Raw genomic sequence first — 21,545 nt, 5'->3', positions numbered from 1 at the left:
ACTTCCATTTCTTGTTATCTTAGGTATTTTCAATCCAAAACTTTGAATTTCCAGCTTCTCTTTTCCCCAACATGGTTTTATAGTGACTCTTAAACTCTGGTGTTCTTGATTGCAACCTTGTATATTGACCCAATAATTTAATGACAGTTATATTCTTCAGAGTTCTAAAAGCATTTCTCCCATTTCAATCTGTAATTCTGTGGTTGTTGTTGATCTAATAGCCCCTGTACATACCCTCAATGCCTGAAATTAATTTTGTCTAATTCTTTCAACATACTATTGGCTGCAGATTGAAACACTATTCACCCATACTAGTCCAATATAAATACTTTTCAAAGCCGACCTCTCAGTTCCCCAATTTTTACCCAACAAACATCTAATTAAATTCAGTACTTTTTTGCACTTAATATTCTCAATGTGTATCCAAAAACCTAAAGCATGAAACTCTTTCTACCTCCTGACCATATCATTTAAATTTGAACTCCTTGCTAATCTTTTGTTTTTTTTATCAACAGAAAATCTAAACCCCCATTGATATAACCATTGTTCTACTTTTGTCATTGCTTCTTGTATTTTATTAACAATATATTCTAAATTCTTTCATCTTTTCCAAATTGCTCCCTCGTCTTCAAAAAGAGTGAACCCTATTCTTTCTTTAATATTTAAAAACACATCATTAATCATAATAGAAAATAATAAAGGACTGATTATACCTCCCTGCTGTGTTCCATTTTCTACAGTACAATCAAATTCTTTGAGTAATTCTGCCCAATTTGAACTTGAATAGATCTACAAATCAAAAATCTTTAATCCATCTAATCCTTTTTCCTGTGACGTCTGCTTTTCGTAGTTTAATTATCATTATTATTACAATATCAAAAAATACTGCCACATTGCTTTCCCTGTTAATCTGTGCTCTCCTTACATCATATTCTAAACACTGTTGGATCCATTATACTTCTACCTTTTCTAAATCCACTTTGATCATTTAAGATATATCCTGTAGTTTCCATACAATATGTTAACCTTTGATTGATAATTTTCTCCATCACTTTACATACATGAGATGTTAAAGAAATCAGACTGTAATCACTTGGGTTACTAGCTTCCTTCCCTGCTATACGGATTGTTACAACCACAGCTTCCGTCCAGCAACTAGGCACTTCCCCAATTCCCATAACCTTATTATGTGGTGGTTTTCACACTGGGCATGTTTGCTGCAGTCCGAATCCCAGCACAATTGTTCCCGGCGCTGCCCACAGCGATGGTCTGGTTTCAGACTCGTGTAATTCTGTCGAACCCCAGTGCTTTTACGTCATCAACTTGCATCATCACAAACATGCATATGATGGAAAGCACAATGTGGGAAGCTATATTTGTGTGTTTGTTATTAATTTTGTGTCATTATGCACACCAGAGTGAATGACACATGCGCCTCTGTGCCTCGCATGCTGTAATTCAGCAGTTGTACATGTCCAGGGGAAGGACATGTACAACTTTTTTGAGGACACAGCTTGTTGCTCACACACTCACTCACAGATATAAAAGGCACTTCACCATTTTGGGCAAGCTACTCAAAAAAATTAGCAAGCTAAGCTACAAACTACTCAACAACAAAATCAGTTAAGCTAAAAGCTACACTTCAGAGAAAGTATCAAGTTACACTACAAGTAGCTTGCTACATTTAAACTACTTTTTTTCAACCGCAGATGCACGGAGCATACTGTCATAGACAAGACTTATTCACATGAAGTTTATCAAAGCCTTGGTACAGTATATTACAGTTTAGTGACAATAGAGTATACAAGTATAAAGAATGGTGCAAAACATGGGGATGTAAAAAAAATTATATTTAGACATGCTACTTATTCAAACCCATTTGTTCAACATTTAAAGTCACTATTTTACATTTTATTTTTCAAATTTATACTACTACCTCTGAAAACACGTGTTCAACATGAAAAATCACTATTTTAAAATGTTATTTTTCAGATTTAGATTACTACCTCTACAAGGTTTGAGGGTTATAAAAGTTTTAGTGCACAATTCTCACCAACAAGTGTACGGCAAGCGCACACAGGTGTCCAGGTTAATAAATTCTGAAGTGAATTTGAGTCTCCAAGTGCTTCCTGTGAACGCTACATTGGTGTCAGAAGTAAACGACTGATCTTTACCGGTTTGCGTGATTCCTGGCATTCGCGTCACAGCGGCACTATGTGGGAGCCGAGCCGGGAGAAAGTTAAATCTGCGTTGAATACAGATGGGATGTTTCACAAGGCTCTGGGTGCTTCGGCATGGGCAGCGGATCAGCTTGCTAGGGGCTGAGAATGTCTGGAATCACAGCGGGCTCACATGAGGGAGGCCATAAGGAGGATGGCCTGTGATGCCGGGTTTCCACTGCCTGAGCCGAGCTGTCTTCAGATTTAAACAAATATGGCGGCACCGGTGGCTGTTAAGACTCCAAAATTCTCAAGTAAAGCTGACTGGGAAGCTTTACATTCACAATTTGAACTGTTGGATCATGCTGAAGGCTGGTCGGAGAACAGCAAATCTTTTGAATTAGCAATGTGCCTTACAGATGATGCTCTGAACTGTTTGTTACTACTTAACCCTTGAAGATAGACATAATTATCAGGCACTGTCAGGGCGATTTGGACAATTTGTGCTGGGCTCTTGCGTTCAGAACTGAGTAACTGTTAACAGATTGTAATGGCAAAAAAGGTAGAATATGTTGGTTAAATTAAAATAGACTAAGCTGTGTATCGCAGAAAATTTTTGCTCAATGGGGCCGTTTTAACTTTTCATGAGATGGATAGCCTGAGTGAAAAAACTGTTCTTGTACCTGACGGTTCTGGTGCTCTGTAGCACCGGCCAAAAGGCAACAGTTCAAAAAGGTAGTGGGCTGGGTGAGTAGAGTCCTGACTGAATTTTCCAGCCCTTTTCCTCACTCTAGAAGTTTACAGTTCTTGAAGAGCTCAGTAGTCTTAACTGTCCTTTGTAGTCTTCTGATGTCCAATTTAATGTACCAGTGCTGATCGTACAGGTGCTGGAAGTGAATTTCACCAGTCTCACTAACTGCTCCCTATCTGTCAGAAAGCTGGTGATCCACTAACAGACAGAGGTGGGAACAGAGCCTTGCTTTAATTTAGTCCAGAGAATAGCTGTGATGATGGTGTTGAAAGCTAAACTGAAGTCCACAAAAAGGATCCTTGTACATATCCCTGGTCTCTCAAGATGTTGCAGGATATGATGCAATCACATGATGACTGCATCATCCACAGACCTGTTTGCTCGATTAGCAAAGTGAAGGGGATCCAGAAGGGTTCAGGGATATCCTTCAGGTAGTCACCAGTCTCTCAAATGACTTCATGACCACATACATCAGAGTGACGGGTCTGTAGTCATGAAGCCTGTAATTTAGTTTCTTTGGGACAGAGATGATGGTGAAGCATTTGAAGCAGCAGGGAACTTAACAGTGGTGGTTGCAGGAGGTGTTGATGTTTGTGTGAGACTGGGCTTTTCAAATTTACAGTTAAACACATTCAGGTCATCAGCCAGTTGTTGATTCCCTACAGTGTTGGGGGGTGGTGTCTTATAGTTAGTAATGTCCTTCAGGCCTCTCCACTCTGATGCTGGGTTGTTTGCTGAAAACTTTCTTTTCAGCCTCTCAGAGTAGCTTCTCTAATTTCTTTTGTCAGTGTGTTTCTGGCCTGATTGAGGATTTTATCTCCACTTCTGTAACATCCAACAAAGCTGCCTGAGTTTTGCAGTTAACCATGGTTTGTCATTGTTGAATGTTAAATAAGTCCTAGAAGGAATGCACATATGCTCACAGAAGTTGATATATGATGTCAGATTATCTGTGAGCTCATCCAGATTGGTGTCTGCAGCTGCAAATCTCTCACATTACATTACATATTGCTAATGGCAGCATACTTTAATATGGTACTGGAATTAACAACAAGATGATATCATACCATTTAAAGTTTTTTTGGTATTGTGATATTTTGTTAGTACCGGTATACTGCGCAATCCGACTATGTAGTGCACTATTATTAACAAAGTAAGGTACATGTTAAAGTAGATATGTCACAAAATTTCTGCGATGCACTGGGCATTCATAAGCAAACAAAATCGCTCCTTGCCTATATTGCACTCATTTCCAGCCACTTTATAGGAATGAGTGAACGATTCGGAAACAGCTTTGGCCTCAAGCGCTAGGAAGTGCAATCGAGCTTTAAATCATAAAAGGTATTAATGATACATTTCATAAATAAACAAAAGCAATGTAATTCATGGATTCCAACGTATTTATTACATTACTGTAATAAATATCAAGTTCACTGAAGTATTGGAACACATTGGTACATACAAATAAATCAGTCATATACTGTATGCTTGCTGCTGTGTTGCTTAAATCCCAATACATAGTACATATAAATCTTTTGGCATACTTTTGATGGTCAGTGCTGGAAAAAAAACAATTTAGAACGACTTCCTTAACCAACACATAATGGGTGTTGTTTTAATGCTTAGACACAGCACTTTACAATGCATATAACTCTTAACAGATGCTTTTTAATCTACTAACACAATAAGTGTTCCATTCTCATAACTTCTGAAATGATTGTGCACTTTATATCATACTGTCAAAAATATGGTCAAAACATTGTACAGATCGGAAAGATCTCGAGTAGAATACAACAAATATTGTGTTACTCACATATCAAATATGTATCGAATAAAAATATAGAAAAGCCCCGGGTTTTACAAGATGCCTTTTTGTCGCATTTTCGTTTGTATTTTCATTAAACATAAACAGAACATAAAAAACAGCAAATGCCTCAAAATTAAAACAATGCCACCGAGTCCAAATGCAATGCGATATGATGCAAAGCTTTTTTTTTTTTTAAGAAATTCAATGCTACCTCTGATATTTTTATTTTTTTGTCAAACTGAAAGACAGATTTTGGTTACAATTACAGTTGTTGTGGTCTCCGTCTACACAAACATGGTAACATTTTTGGAGAGCTGCACATCAGGCTACGGTGTGGGTTCGACGCAGAAATATAAATCAGTCTTTACACAGAATTACAGCTCAATCCGTACAACAGGTAATAAAGCAATTCATCCATTTAATTGTATTTGTTCTTTTGAGAGAAATTGATCTTGATTTCTTTTCTGAATTTAATCCCGTTTAAATTGCAAATAAAGATTAACTTTGTTCACTGTGAAGGCCCTGGACAGTGCTTTTTTCTGTGAGTCAGTAGAGTGCTTGATTGGGTGAAACTCTTCCCACATGAAGTGCAGTGGAATGGCTTCTCTCCAGTATGTACTCTCCCGTGTGATTTCAAGTGTCCTGATGTAATAAAACTCTTCCCACATGAAGTGCAGTGGTGTGGCTTCTCTCCAGTATGCACTCTTTCATGTGTTTTCAGGTTCCCTGAATGACTGAATCTTTTTCCACAATGTGAACACTTGTAAGGTTTTTCTCCAGTATGGACTCTTTGGTGACGTTCCAATTCATAAGCTCTGTGAAAGGCCTTCCCACATTCAGAGCACACATGAGCTTTTACACCAGTATGTTTTCTCTGGTGCTCTTTTAAACTGTGCCTATGTGAAAAACTCTTTCCACAAAGTGAACACAAGTAAGGCTTCTTAATTGTATGAACTGTCCGGTGTGTTCTTAAGAGTGATGCTGAAGAAAATGTTTTGCAGCACTGATCACAGCTATATGACTTTTCTCCAGTATGAAAGGACAGATGATTTTTGAGACTACATGACTTTCTGAAACTCTTCCCACATTCATGACATTTGAAAGGCTTCTCTCCAGTGTGAATTCTCATGTGCTTAGTAACATTTTCTTTACATGTAAAAGTATTCCCACATAGATGACAGGTAACAGATTTTTTAGTTTTTGTTCTTCGAGTTCTTCTAAAATATTTTTCTTCAGTTTCGAAATGATCATGTTTCTGATACTGTTGTTTCTCCTCTTCATTCAGTTCCTCACTTTCCTCTTTCACTTTCATCAGCTCTAAAAAGAACACATGTTCATGAGTCAATACAAGAGGGACTTCCAACACATTACAAGACTTAAGCCCTATATGGATGGGATTAGATTTATATGGCGACGTGGGGTATTGTAATAATGACCATAGCTTCTCAATAATTTTAATCCCATGTGAATCGTTCATGTCAGCGCTTGTAAAGGTTACAGCGTGCTTAACCTACTATAAAACGGCCAGTAAAAAGAACCTCGGTAATTAAACCTGTGAGAATTTACATGTTGGTAAAAACCCGTACTTTCTGCACTTACCAGCCCTTGAACCTTTTAAATATCACTGTTTCTTAAATTGTATGAGTGTCTGAACTGGATGTTGGTCAAAAGATGACGCCTAAAAATGACGATCTTCAGAACTTGATAACGCTGGCTGTTGCATTCGAACTGATGCATGTTTTTCTCAAGCTCTTTATGCTGTCGAGTGCTTACTTATGCATGTAAAAGAGAATAAAGCTGTCTAATTTTTTTTGGTTAGGAAAATTGGAAGGAGCACAAGCATGATTATTTTTTTTTGGAGCAGAGTGCATAAAATTGTGTCGAGCCCTATGTTTCTGAACACATATTCCCGGAGGGTCAAATAAGCTTTTATTTCTTTCATCACATTCCCAGTGGTTCAGAAGTTTACATACACTTTGTTTGTATTTGGTAGCATTGTCTTTAAATTGTTTAACTTGGGTCAAATGTTTTGAGTAGTCTTCCACAAGCTTCTCACAATAAGTTGCTGAAATGGTCCCATTCCTCCAGACAGAACTGGTGTAACTGAGTCAGGTTTGTAGGCCTCCTTGCTCAAACAAACTTTTTTCATATCTGCCCACTCATTTTCTATTGGATTGAGGTCAGGGCTTTGGGCTGGACACTCCAATACTTTGTTGTCCTTAAGCCATTTTACCACAACTTTGCAGGTATGCTTGAAGTAATTGTCCAAGATGACCCATTTGCAGCAGAGCTTTAACTTCCTGGCTGATGTCTCGAGATGTTGCTTCAATATATCTACATAATTTTCCTTCCTCATGATGCTATCTATTTTGTGAAGTGCACCAGTCACTCCTGCAGTAAAGCACCCCAAAACATGATGCTGCCATCCCCCATGCTTCATGGTTGGGATGGTGTTCTTCAGCTTCACCCTTTTTACTCAAAACATAACGATGGTCATTATGGCCAAACAGTTAAAGGGTAACTAAACACCTGCTCAGAGTCTGACTCCACCCACTAGAAATATTTGAAAATGCTGGAAAAGTGGGCAGACCCCGGCGGGGATAGAGGGAACGAACCGAGTGCGGTGCTGAGCGGGGGGCACCTGGGACTCGTAGTGACGGATTAATTGACAGCTGCTGTCAGACTCTATGTTATTATTATTCCTCACACGGTCGCAAGACGACATGTACATGAATCTGGCGTGGTGAGCTGGAACCTGCTTACGTCAGCTGTCACCGCTTACGTCACGAAGTACCGCAAACAGCCAATAGGAAAATGCAACTGCAGTAGCCACCGTTCAACCTGAAGAGGGCAGCACTCAGACGTTTTTACACCATATATTGTAGAATTAAAACACTTTATACACAAATGTCAAAAAAATTACTTGAATCAATGACCAGTACTAATAAAGCCCCATGCTTACAGATCATTAACTAAAAAAAGTTGGTTTAGGGTTTAGTTACCCTTTAAATTTTTGTTTCATCAGACCAGAGGGCATTTCTCCAAAACATATGATCTTTGTCCCCATGTGCACTTGCTAACTGTAGTCTGGCTTTTTTATGGCAGTTTTGGAGCATTGGCTTATTCTTTGCCGAGCAACCTTTCATGTTTTTTCAAGATAGGACTTGTTTTGCTGTGGATATAGATACTTGTCTACCTGTTTCCTCCAGCATCTTCACAAGGTCCTTTGCTGTTGTTCTGGGATTGATTTGCACTTTTTGCACCAAATCATCAGAAGCTAATTGCTTAAAGGCTTGACGGCATTTTCTGTAATTTTCCAAGCTGCTTAAAGGCGCAGTTAAATTAGCGTATGTAAACTTCTGATGCACTGCAATTGTGATATAGTCAATTAAAAGTGAAACAATTTGTCAATAAAAAAATTCTTGAGTCATGCACAAGGTAGATGTCCTAAACAACTTGCCAAAACTATAGTTTGCTAATATTAAATCTGTGGAGTGGTAAAATTTTTGTTTTATTGTCTTCAACCAGGCCCGGACTGGCCATCGGGAGCACCGGGACAATTCCCGCTGGCCTGGCGACTAAGTTGGCCTGCTGCCAGCCAGCGTTTTTTTTTTTTTATTATTATTATTTTATATTACTACCTTTACCAGTGATCATTTTTGAATTCGTCATTCAATAAAATTATTATTAATATTAATAACAATAAAAAAAAAATCATGAATCTGTTAGTCTTGACTGGCAAGGCTACGATTCGACTTTACGCCTCAGACAAACGGTTAAACAGAAAATGCGAGCAGCACTCGATGATGGAGAGAAAACGGCCAGGTGGAGCACAGATGGAAAGGACAAAAAAAAAAGAAAGCACTCCAAGAAGAAGCAGCAAAATGTTGCAAAATTACTGACCAGTTCAGGGCTTCAAGTGCAGGTCAGTTTCATCTGTAAATACTGTAATTTTTTCTTCGTTAACTTAGTATTGAACTGCTAGCAAATGTAAGCGGTAGCGCCCGTCTAACGTTACATTCATGGAAAAATCAAAACAAATGAGTGCACACAGAAAACTCACAGAAGAAATGTACTGAGGTAAAAATTCTAATTGTTGTTTTTTTACTTATAACATATGATTTAGTTTAACATAACACAACTAAGGGAGCTGTTTTGCTGAATATTATCACGATTGAAAATGTTACATTGAATTTATTGTTCAATAAACAAGTAGCGTAGTTAATATTTATTATTAAGTTACTTACATTTTAGACACAAACCATATTAACTGTTTTTGTTCTATTTCACCGACTAAAATAGTTCCAAAGGAAAGCTACAGCAGCGCAGTGTTTTGTTACTGAATGATTCAGCGTTTTGAACGAATCTTTTGTATGAATGACTCACTAATTAAGACGGTCACTTGCCGCCACCTATTGGCGGTTTAGTTTAATGTTTAAGTATTGCATTTTTTATTTTTTTATTTATTTAAAACATCAATCTTATAACATTATTTATTGCAGTTGTAATTGCAGTGCACAGGATGTTATGTGCAGACCCATTTGATATTAGGACTGCTTTACTTCTAGGTTGGTTGTTTATGTTTTTATGTTATGGTCATACTGTGAAATAAATGTAATTTAGGGGGGGCGGGGAAACAAGGTTGTCCGTGTTTCTAAATTTTATTTGGGTGCATAGGATGGCCTGGATGGGTGTAGGATTTCCCTGCCTGAAATTGTGTCCCAGTCCGGCCCTGTCTTCAACTTAAGTGTATGTTAACTTCTGACTTCAGCTGTAGTTACATTTGCCAATGATTTTAAGTGATCACTGTGTCATTGCTGCTGTGTGGAATTTAAAGTTGAGAAATAAGTTGAATAGCTGACAAATAGTTCATTACTTCCATGTCACTGTCTTATATTGAAAATAGTGCAGAATTTCCTACACTGTATTCCCGAACAGTATAACCTACTTATTAAAAATAAGTGAACTATACTCAAAACAGTGAAACAGTTCATTCAACTTAAAACTTTTAAGTTTGTTCAACGATTTGGCCGTTTTAAGTTCCAGGAACTCAAATAAAATAAGTAAAACTTGATGTCATCTTAAATACCATAGCCTTACTTTTGCCTCTTGGTGGCGGTAATGAGCTTTATTGCGTTCCAATCTGCCAATTCAACAAAGAAGAGTCTCTAGTCTATTTTTACAGTCTATGGTCTACACTCAAAAACATTTTAAAGCCTTTTTAAAAGATATACAAATTTCAATAGTAAAATTCCATCAATTTGAGTTTAATGTTCCTTACATTTTAATTGAATTTATTAAAGATTGTTCAATTATTCAGTTAGAATATGTAAGGGTTATTCAATTCAATGGAATTTTACTATTAATTGAAATGCATAAATCTTAAAAATAAAATGTTTTAAGTATTCTCAATGCAATAGTGCATTGATAATACTTTAAAACATACTAGGTAAACTCTCCAAAACAGACTAGTCAACATGACTATCATGCTATGTCCGTTTATTTCATGTTTTACTCAAATGACTGTAAAAATAACAACGGAGTAAAACCGAGTAAAACGAATTACCATAGCCTTATTTTTGCATCTTGGTGGCAGTAATGAGCTTTATTGAGTGCCAATCAATCTGCCTACGAAAAAGAAGAGTCTACTCGGCGCACTTTATTTATTTTTAAAAACATAACATACCAGGTAAAACTATCCAAAACACAACAAAGAGTCAACATATAAATGTCATGTCCGTTTATTTCATGGTTTACTCAAATGACTAAAAAATAACGGGAGTAATAATTCCCATTTGAAATCGAGCGCTCAGATTTGAACTTGGAAGCCGCCATGTCATGCAGGAGTCGTTGCCTCAACGTGGTTCTGGAGAATCAGTTTCGTTCATCTTCGTCGTTTCTGTGTTTGCTGCGGTTTGTTTAGTGGCTATAATGTGGTAAGTACTTCTTAACTTTTAAAAAAAAACGTTATTCAAGTAATCTGCATCAGAATGTGACAGAAAAGTCATCAAACTGAACGTTACTAAAATGATTAGGCCTGCATGTTGAGATGTTATTTGTGGATTGATTTAACTAAATGTAAACAATTAAGGGACTGAGTTGATTTATGTACGCAATCGCATCGCACGGATATTAATTTGTGGCACTGTTGGTTATCGCAGTTGCTTTTATTGAAGCTTTTCGGTTACAGAACCTAAATTGAAACAGGAAAAAAAAAAGATTTAATCTTACTTGTTTTTTTAACTGATGCTTAGAATTAAATTAGCTGTAATCCAAGGTAAATTTTTTTAAATTCTGAAATTGTTGTATTTGACATGTCTCTGCCTCACTATTAATTTGTGTTTTTATTTTCTATACAGGTTCAAACTTGTGAGACCAGAGCATATGTGAGTAAAATTACAATTTGGAATTTGGGGGTGAAAATACATGATTAAAAGTATGCAGCATTTTAAAACTCCAACTGATTTTAGAGGTTGGCATAGCTCATAGTTTTCTCATGTCTTGTCATTTTAATGATTTGGATTTGAGTGATGGATTGGAAATGCAGGTTATGTGATTCCTCACTTACTCGAGCACAGCTACTTCGGCATTATGGTTTGCAACATAGCCATTTTTCAAAGGTTAGCCCTTTACCATGTCTCTATGACTCTTGCATTTGCACATTTGTTTCATTCAATGCACTAAAAATTCATGTATCACGATTTCATAATGAGAAGGATAAGCGGCATGTCTGTCAAGAAGTCCAGGTGGTGTACACATGTCCTTTATGTGGGTTCAAGCAGCCTTTTTCAGAGAAAAATCTTTTTGGTCATTTAAGAGGGCATATGAGAAGTCATGAAATGGTAACATGTCCATATAAAAACTGTAGGTATACCACAGATGTTTACTCCTCATTTAATTCTCACAAAACCAGGGCCCATGGAGTAGATGTTAGTTCAGCTTGCTTGGACCTTTTTGAGGATGTAGTTGCTGCAGATGATGGCAGTTCTGCAGCTGCAGAGCCTCCATTTGAGGATCCTACTCAGTCTGAGGATGCAGACATGTTGGATATTGTTGACGATGTACAGTGTGACACAAGCCAATTAAAAGCGCAACTACAACGCAATTTAGCCTCTCTGTTTTTGAAGATGCAGGCTTTACTTCATGTGTCAGATATAGCTGCACAGGAAATAGTAGAACATTTGTGTCAGCTGTTTTCTTTGTCAAGGCCGCTGCTGAGAGAAGCAGTTAATGACGTATTACAGAGACATTGCTATACTGTGAGTGAAGCTGCTCTTGATGAAATTGTTAGTGTTGTTATAAACAGTAATGTTTTTGTCAGTGCAACTGCTAAAGGGGCAGAATTGTCCTCAAATAAGCGACGAAAAACCTATATTGAGAGAAATTACCCAATGGTAATGCCGTTTCAGTATGTTGTAGCACCTGGGCGCACAGCTGTTTATGTCCCTATACTGCCTATGATTCAGTTGTTGTTTAAACATACTGATGTTCTTGACAGAATTAAAGAATCACATTCTTCACAAACTGATCAATACACAAGTCATCGAGATGGTTTGTATTTTCAAGAAAATAAGCTGTTATCAGAATCAGAGGAGTTTAAATTGCCGCTGCTGATTTACATCGATATAGAAGTTGCAAATCCATTAGGTACTTCGAGGAAAATACACAAACTCTGTGCGGTGTACTGGGTACTTGCTGATCTACCTAGTAAATACCGATCAGCTTTGCATGTCATTCAGCTAGCAGTGCTGTGTAAAGTTCCTGATGTCCATAAATGTGGCTATGAGAGTGTGCTTGGCCCTTTAATGCAAGACATATGTACATTAGAACAAGATGGTGTGTTCATTGAGTCTCTTGGACAATCTGTTAAAGGCACTGTTCTTTTTGTTGCAGCAGATAATCTTGCAGCTCACGGATTGGCAGGCTTTGTACAGTCATTTCGTTCAGAGTATGTGTGCAGATTCTGTCTGGCAACTCAAGACCAGTTTCAATCGCATGATGTGGCTGAGGGTGAATTCAGTCTGAGAACTAAGGTAACTCATGATCTGCATGTCCAGAATGTCTCCAGTAGAACTGGGGAAATTATTTGTGGTGTGAAAGAGGACTGTGTCTTAAAACAAAAGCTGCAGTATTTTCATCCAATCACTGGTTTCCCCTGATATTCTCCATGACCTCCTTGAAGGTATTGTGCCAGTAGAGTTGGCTTTATGCATTCAGAAAATGATTCATCTGAAACACTTCACGCTTGATTATTTGAACAGGAAAATTGAATCATTCTCATATCAGCATACAGATAAGGTTGATAAACCAAAGCCAATTTCCAAAACTTATACCACAAAAATGACAATAGGTGGTAATGGTCATGAAAATGCTGCATTACTTCGGCTACTTCCATTTATGGTTGGCAATGTTGTACCAGAGGGAGATAGTGCATGGGCAGTGTTAATGGAATTGAAAGACATTGTGGAGTTAGTGCTTTCTCCAACATTTACTGAAGAAATGATTCAGTATCTACTAGTGTTGTCAAAAATATCGATATTTCGATAAATATCGATACTGAAATATCTGAACGGTACCAATACTAATTTCCCTAAGTATCGATACTAGCCGAGCTGTCACTTTCACTTCTCTCCAAAGGCGCGTTGACAAACACCACACACACTCGCACTCCTCTCATTCGCTCTGGTTAAATAGCAAAAGTGAAGTGAATGTAAAGATGGCGAGTGCATGCGGCGCCCCCGCGACCAGTTTTGTTTGATAAAGAACACAGCAGGAGTGCTATCTGGAAATATTTTTGATATGAAGCCAGACATCCCAAGTCTCCCGGAAGTTCCGGGAGTCTCCACTGATATTGATAGCTTCTCCCTGATGCCCGCAATTTAGTTCAAATCTCCGGGAATCTATAAGCGCATCATGCGAGACAGAACATACTGCACGCATAACATAGATAGCGCGCACACAACATACATAGCGCGTGCACGGCAGAGAGGGAGAGAGCGAGAGACCTTATGAAAGCTAGTCAACCCCCTCCCCCTTGACGTTTAAGTATCTTTTGTTGACATTGAGATTGGATTTGATTTGACTTGGAAATACAAAAGATTGCACTTTTTATTTACTTGCACTTTATTGGTTTTTGAATGTATGGCAGTCTGAGAGGCTTTTGAACAAGTGCAATACCTCAGGACATTTTGTTCATGTAAAATATACCTCATTGTCATGTTCTAGACAGTTCTACCCTCTTAATATTGTGGCAGTTTTTTTCTCTGCGGTATCGAATATCGATATTTTTCAAGGTATCGTATCGAAGTTAGAAATTCTAGTATCGTGACAACACTAGTATCTACAGAGTAAAATTAGGGACCACAGGCAAATTCTTCTTGAAGTATTTCCAGATTTTAAGCTTCGGCCAAAGCATCACTTCATCGAACATTACCCAGAGCTGATCAGATGTTTTGGACCTCTTGTACATTTATGGACCATGCGTTTTGAAGGCAAACACCGCTTCTTCAAACGGGTTGTGCATGATACACAGAACTTTAAAAATGTGCTGAAGACACTGGCAAGCAGACACCAGCATATGATGGGTTACCATCTAAGTGCGCCAGCGTTCTTCAAACCACATTTGCAGGCATCAACTGTGACATCTGTTTTAGTTTCAACACTACCTGAAGTGGCAATACAGTATATTAAACAGAAGACTGATAGTAACACTATATACTGTGCATCTCGAATCACCATTGATGGGACAAATATTTCTACTGGGGAATATTTTCCTGCTGGTTATGAAGCAGGGTTACCTCAGTTTTGTAAAACTGAGTCAATCCTCCTTGTGAACGATCATGTGGCCTTCCTATGCAGGGAGCACAAGTCCCATTATATTGAACACCTAAGAGCTTTTAATCTGTGTTTAGGTGATATATCTGTTAAAACTATAACAGATTTGAGCGACACATCCCCCCTTTCTGCCTACAGCATAGAGGGCCAGTTGCTGTTGACGCCAAAGCGATTTCTGCCTTTACAATAAGGTAAAGATTTCTACATTATTTGGAAATCCATGTCCAGTCCATCTTGTTCGAAACTATATTTTTAACTTGTCTTTTACCTTGTTGTTTTGGTCTCATAGATGGCAGAATCACAAAAACTTTTACTGAGAGTTTACATTGCTCCTGACATCGCCCACAAGATGACCCTTTCTACACGACCAAGTACAGTAGAAGAGTTGATTATAGTGATCAAAGAGAAATTCAGACGTCGTCTTGATTTTGATTTCAGCCTCCAATATGAAGACCCAGATTTTGGGGGGCAACTCTGCTTTCTAACAGACATTTCAGAACTGCCAGAGAAGGCTGTATTGAAAGTACACCGATCTGAGACTGATGCTGGCTCAGCTGCAACTTCAGACACAGAAATGCTCACTTATGCCCCAGGACGCTTGCAGAGTTGGCCTGATGTGTTCCAAGTTCCTCAATTTTCATATGACGTCGAGCACACCCTAAATAGTGTAAATACGGCCTATCAAAACAGTGGAAAATTCTTAAAATTAACAAAAGGCCAAAAACATGACATTCTAGAAAATATGGCCAAGGCAATGCACAGCTTTAAGGCTTACCCCAGTGACAAAGAAGTAGCTAAAGCAGCTGAGGCTCTTATTTCTAAGCATCCCTGCCTCACAGAACCAGGAAGTCAATGTGGATGGTATGGATGGAAGACAAGTTTAAAGTTTAAGATGGGCAACTATCGTACAAAACTCAGCAGATCTGGCTGTGAAGAGGTGGCTGTTAACTCGGGGAAGAGAAGCCAAAATAATCCAGAGAGTGAGTCTCCCCACTCCAACATCAAAAGAGCTCGTCGAGCTGAGGTAAACTACCTACCAAATTTTCCAAAAGGAGAGAGTGCTGAAAGCTAGGAACAACAAAGATTGCAAATAGTTGAGGAAGTGTCTAAGACAGAAAGAAGTCTTGGGCTGTTGTGAGTGACTACTGTAGTTGCCCTATTAAACACTGAGCTCAAGATTTATAATTTCCCAGTGAAGTGGAGAATTTCATTTTCATTTTAGTATTCATTGGGATTGCGTTACTGAAAGCCACTAGCACCCAGATTACTGCCTAAATTTTATTTTTACTGATTAAGAGATTTTCTGCATTTCTGGATGCACAAGAGACTGTTTATTGTATTTTATTTCACTTCTTGTGACTAATATTATTACAGTCTATTGTAATACTTATCTCTCATTTCTACATTTTCCAGAACACAGATTGTGTTCACTTAGTATTTACTGGGATTGCGTTACTGAAAGCCACTAGCACCCAGATTACTGTCTAAATTTTATTTTTACTGATTAAGAGATTTTCTGCATTTCTGGATGCACAAGAGACTGTTTATTGTATTTTATTTCACTTGTTGTGACTAATATTGTTAGTCTATTGTAATACTTCTCAAATTTTGAACACAGATTTTGTGTTAACTTAGTATTTACTGGGATTGCTGTTTAACAATTTTTTTTTAGTTTTTAAAGAGTTTTTCCTGCATCTCTGGATGCACTAGTTTTCTACACCTTATCTGTCCTTTTCATTTGTTGTGACTAATATAGTGACATTCTAATGTATACAGAGGTCTGTTATAATGCTGGCATGAACAGTGTAAAAACTTCTGAAATGTTTTAATGCATTATTATACATTTCTAAAATGTCTAGTTGTGAATTGTGACACTTTTGTTACATTTTCAAAAGGTAATGGCAGTGACGCATGTTAATGCATCAGGTTTGAATTATTCCTTTTGCAAAATAAAACGTATTTTCATGTATGGAGTTTGAAATTGTCTTCCTTTCTAATGTTTAAGGAATAATATTTTGCTAATGTTAATTTTGAGGTCATATTTCTTGAAAATTAAGTATTATATTTATTTTCAAATGTATAGCAAATTTAGTATTAATTTCTGATTAATAAAAATTTTGTTATAAAATACATAGAAAAAGTTTATTAAAATAAATAATTTTGAGTTAATGTGCTCTATAGCTTTAAGTGTAACTGACTTAAAACAATTAATTTTATCAACTTAAAAGTTTTGAGGTAATTGCTCTATAGATTTAAGTATAACTGACTTAAAACAATTAATTTTAAAGTTTTGAGGTAATAAGTTTCCTCAAATATTTTGAGTTATCTTAACTTATCGGGGTTTACAGTGTAAATATATCACTACAGGAAATCATACCTTGACAGAGAAGTCTGCTAAGACAACTTAAATGAGCATTTTATATCCGCAAGTTGTCTTTAAATACCAGTCCAATGACTGTGAAATTAGAACAATTTGAAGATGTTGCACACAATTGTATCACTTATCCAATAGAATTTATCCCATTTACTGTGTCTGACATCAAGCCCTGAATCAAATTTATTGGTCGACCGATGCCGATATCCAAAGATCAGGGTGGCCGATAGGCCGATATATCACACAATTTAATATAATAAATAACATAAACATAAAATTGCTAAAAAATGTGTAAAATCTTTTTTATCACTATATTTATTCAATTTCACACCACACATAAACTTTGTAAAAAACTTTGATTAGCGTTTTATCATTAGAAAAGTTACAGGGAACTGTTGAGGAGAGACTGTTAGAATAGGTGCTTCAGAGGAAGATTTATGAGCGTTCCACAGGATGCTGCATCTGCTGAAATTGTGTGATGTTGGTTTATTACATCTGTTTAAACCGGATATGCGAATATTTGCAAACGGTATATGTATAGTTTTATTGATATTTGCCGTTCAAAGTCACAGGGAATTGTTGAGGAGAGAGGGGGAGAATGAAACAGGCGAGCACTTTAAACACAGCTGCCGTGGCTCTGATATGCTGTAGCAGTGGAGAAAATCCCGATATATGAATAAGAAAATGATTTGAATGAAGAAAGAGTTTGGGCACCAGGCAGTATTTAGATCTCCACCACAATATAAAAGAAAACTCTGCTACATACATCAAACTACAGTTCCAAAATAATCCCTTTTATTTAGTCCTTAAATTAGAACAAAATAAAATAATTTTCAAGTATTGTAAATAAATCCTAAAACAGTTTAAGATACATTTTCAATGAAAATACATTCAGAATAAATAATCAACCATCTATCCTTTACCCAAAAATATTACAACCCACAAAAATTCACATTAAAGAAACTAATTAAAACAAAAATATAGTATATGCAAAATAAACAGAAATAGGAAAACAGAAGAACAAAATTACAGAGTTGTTTTAGCGAGGGGAGAAACAAAATTAGTGGCCACTCGCAGATGTGGAAAACTCTGGAAAAATATAATAATCCATACTAACAGCAGGAATACTGAGATCAAAGCAAAAATAAGGGAGGTAATTCCAAACCAGCTTGACCTCGAAGTCCTTTGATCGTCTCACAGATCCCTGTAAGCAAGGAGAAATTCATTCACAGCCAACATCCCTTTGGTAGATGAAAACATTGCTTTAGGGCTTTTTTTTTATTTGTTTTCTTACATTTTTCTTATTCTCAAGATTTGTATTCCCCTTCAAAAGTTCCCACATACACACCAACCACTTCCTTCTTTTTTCTCTCTTTCCCTTCCCATCTCCTACTTCCTCTTTTCTTACTCTCTCTCTCCTGCAGATGCCCTCTTAAAGACACATTGTGCTACGAAGACTCACTACCACTGAGAAGACAACTCAAGGCTGTAAAATTAATCTTTGAAACCAAAAAATTGCTCATCTTCATCTAAAGATTAATTAAAGAGGTCTACAAATTTTTGTCTTTAAAAAACAATTAATACAAAATATAAACATTTACAAGTTGTGACAAATGTAATAAAGCTGAAGTAGTGATATGATAATATGTATTCTGAATCTATTTCTGCTTAAAGTACAGTTAGTGTTACTATAGTAAATTCAAGGGTGGTCATGTAGAATTCTGTGCTGAATTCAAATGGTTTCCGCATCTTGTGCCATGCGTCTCACTGGTTCTTGCAGCGCTGCAATGATCAAAGGAGCGTGTTTAAGAGCTCAAGTCCAGTCTGTGAGTAAAAACGCACCTGCTTTGCACTCGCGCTGCTCTGTCCATTGAGCCATATCCACCTACAGAGCCATACAGGTGCATTCGTGGAGGATGTGTCTCTGCCTGTGTATTTGATGCTGCTAGACCAGATACTTCTGATGCGTAGCTAGACTTGAACCGTGGTATAGAGGTCGATCGATTAATCGGTCGGCTGAAATTTGTATAACTCCTTTATAAATAATTAAAAACTTTTGATATGTTACTGCCAACTTCAAGAAAAAAAACGCGACATGACGTTCGGCTACTTTGGATATTGATAGCGTAGTTGAAGTTGCATTATCACAGCAGAAGGGTTGCTATCATGTCACAATAAGTAAGCAAGAATTTAGCAATTACAGACAGTGAATCTGAGACTTTTATTTGTTCCGTTTGTGTGTCTTATATTTGAGAGGGTTGTCACTCAATGCAGAGAAATAAGTAATAAAAAAGATACCAACGCACTATAGGCTAGTGAAGGACTGGCTTTGGTAAGCTCGGACGTTATCGGTTCTGCTGTCAGTACTGGAGAAATTAAGAAAATACATTCTTTATTGCTATAAAGAGAAAGTTATTTTATCTCGCCAGCCATTTCTATGTATAATAATATGAAACCATTTGTCTGTGATGCAATTTAGCTATTCGCAGTCAGAGAGAGAGAGAGAGAGAGAGAGAGAGAGAGAGAGATCTCGCGCACAGCGAGCACAACACGAGCCCTGCTTAATGAGTGACAGAACTAAACATTCAGACATAGCCTGGTTTAGATCTGTGATTTTAGTCTGATTTTATTTTAGATTTCGCCTTCCAAAGATTATAAAAAGAATATTTATACATAAGCCGCATTCTGTCTAGCACAACTTCCTTCCCTTCACAGCGGTGCACTGACATTTCTCCCTAAAACTCAAACTTAACGTCAGAATCAGCACGATCGGTGATTGTAGGTAAAAAGCAGTCTAGCTACTGCTGCTAAATTGCAGAACGCGTTTAATAATAAAAAGAGCGCAAGAGATACCGTTCCCAAGGCGGCGCGCGCTCCGAAACAGACCGCAACGAGACAAGCAAAGTATAGGCTACTTTGGGTTTCATGTGCGTGTCTAAACGATCAACTATACACAAAAATATGTCAAAACGACCGGCTTGGAGATTCACTTAAACACAGTTTATGTCTTAAATGGACGTAGTTATGGAAATAGTTGGGAGAAAATATGGCGCATCAGGAGTCTATTAGACTCGGTCTTAAAGGGGAAGCTGTCTAATAAACATGCTGACGATTGAGCCATTACTGCGAATCAAAAAACAAAAGGCAAAGAGAAAATCACTTACAGCTCTTGAATGAATAACTTCTGCATTAATAAGCATTAATCTATCTATGATAAACTATGCAGTGTTATTTTACAATTGATTACTTTATTAGATTTCTTTTTAGACCACACCTGAACAGTAATGTTAGTAGACCTTCCTGAAATTAAATCACTGTGCCTATATAACGTTTATATTTGTGTAATATATATATATATATATATATAACAAAAAGAACCGTTAAGAATACCGTTAAAGTACCGTACTGAAAAGCAGTATCGGTAAGACAGTAATACCATTAAAACCTTAATGATACCCATCCCTAGTTATGCCTGTGCTTCTCTTGGATGCTCTGAATATTGGATTACGTGTCTGGATTGCCCCTTAATTAAAGCTGCATTTGGATCTCAACCTTCGTGTCTCGGAGCAGTTCGTAACCTGCTTTGTTTATTTAATATATTTGTTATACATTATTTATACAATATGCTTTTACATTATACAGTTTTAATTTAAGTGTCAAGTGTTCAATAAATGTATTTGTTGAGAAATGTTGTCTATCTTAAGTAATTATTTGTTACATTTTATCTTTCAAATAAAAGGTTCAAATAAGAGGTTAAAAACAAGCGCATATCGGCCAAAATAAATCGGCAGCAGTAATCGGCCATCAGCCGACCCGGATTTCAAAAGATCGGCATCGGCCTGAAAAAAACAATATCGGTCGAACTCTACCGTGGTATAAATGCATATCAAACCATATAATTAAGAACCAACTCTATTCCAAGTCTAGATAAACGTTTTAATGCAAAGAGGAACTTGATGATCGGTTTGACTATGACTGATAAACGCTCCCCATTTGTAACCTAACGCCCCTCTCTACTAATTTGCTAATTGCATTGTGAATGTTTACACAGCATGTTCAATAAACACATATTATTGTTTGTGTTATTTAAGCACACCATCTATTGAGACTGTTGAAGATCAGCTCGAATTATATTTCCGGGGTTCACATATTTTTGTGATTATATTCATGCCATCTTCAATAAAAACAAATACCTTTAATAATAAACACTGACTCTGCTTCATTTTATTAGTCATTTAAGTCAACTTTAGATAACATTAGGTACCATCAACCACCAACTCTGGTGAACAGACTGAAACTTTGATTCTTTAATCTTCATCAACACACAATAATGAAGAATGAACACAAACCTCTTTGCTCCTCAGTATCTTCATCTTTCATGGCATTTGAACTGCATGCTTCTGGATAACTCATGTCCTCACTCTCTTCTTTAATAAACATCATTTTACAATGATTTCTCACGCAGATCTCAGCTGTAACACCTGGAGTTATTCCTGTTCGTGTTGAAGCAAGTCTTCGTTTAGGATGATGAGAATAATGCGGCATTTATTAACATGAATCTCAATTTACATGCTTCTACTCACTTCTTATTTACAGCACTGTTTACTCTCTAATGTTCGT

General features: G+C 37.1%; 2 protein-coding genes across 3 annotated transcripts in view; both read right to left on the bottom strand.

The window, feature by feature from the left end:
- The window catches only part of LOC127648948 (oocyte zinc finger protein XlCOF6-like), a 273,047-nt gene that overhangs the window by 40,654 nt on the left and 210,848 nt on the right, over positions 1–21,545 (bottom strand). The gene's annotated exons all lie outside the window — the stretch shown is intronic.
- Positions 4,455–21,498, bottom strand: LOC127649411 (zinc finger protein 239-like). 2 transcript variants are annotated; one of them, XM_052134486.1, is made up of 2 exons: positions 21,275–21,498; positions 4,455–6,034 (listed from the first exon to the last, which is right to left on the bottom strand). In XM_052134486.1, the coding sequence occupies exons 1-2, from the start codon at positions 21,468–21,470 to the stop codon at positions 5,226–5,228; spliced, it is 1,005 nt and encodes a 334-aa protein (XP_051990446.1). In that variant the 5' UTR covers positions 21,471–21,498; the 3' UTR covers positions 4,455–5,225. The 2 variants fall into 2 exon arrangements, 1 of the variants encoding a protein (XP_051990446.1); XR_007971291.1 differs by lacking the exon at positions 4,455–6,034 and adding an exon at positions 17,821–18,129.

The sequence above is a fragment of the Xyrauchen texanus genome, chromosome 9, assembly GCF_025860055.1.
Source record: "Xyrauchen texanus isolate HMW12.3.18 chromosome 9, RBS_HiC_50CHRs, whole genome shotgun sequence".
Taxonomy (NCBI): Eukaryota; Metazoa; Chordata; class Actinopteri; order Cypriniformes; family Catostomidae; genus Xyrauchen; species Xyrauchen texanus.
The sequence above is the reverse complement of the archived record's forward strand: the minus strand, read 5'-3'. Positions and strand labels throughout refer to the sequence as shown.

What these genes read in the sequence shown, in the direction of transcription:
- LOC127649411 (XM_052134486.1), bottom strand. Translation starts at nt 21,470, where the DNA reads ATGCCGCATTATTCTCATCATCCTAAACGAAGACTTGCTTCAACACGA. An exon ending in AGATACTGAGGAGCAAAGAG is followed by an intron (nt 6,035 to 21,274) that starts GTTTGTGTTCAT and finishes TGTTCTTTTTAG; the next exon opens with AGCTGATGAAAGTGAAAGAG.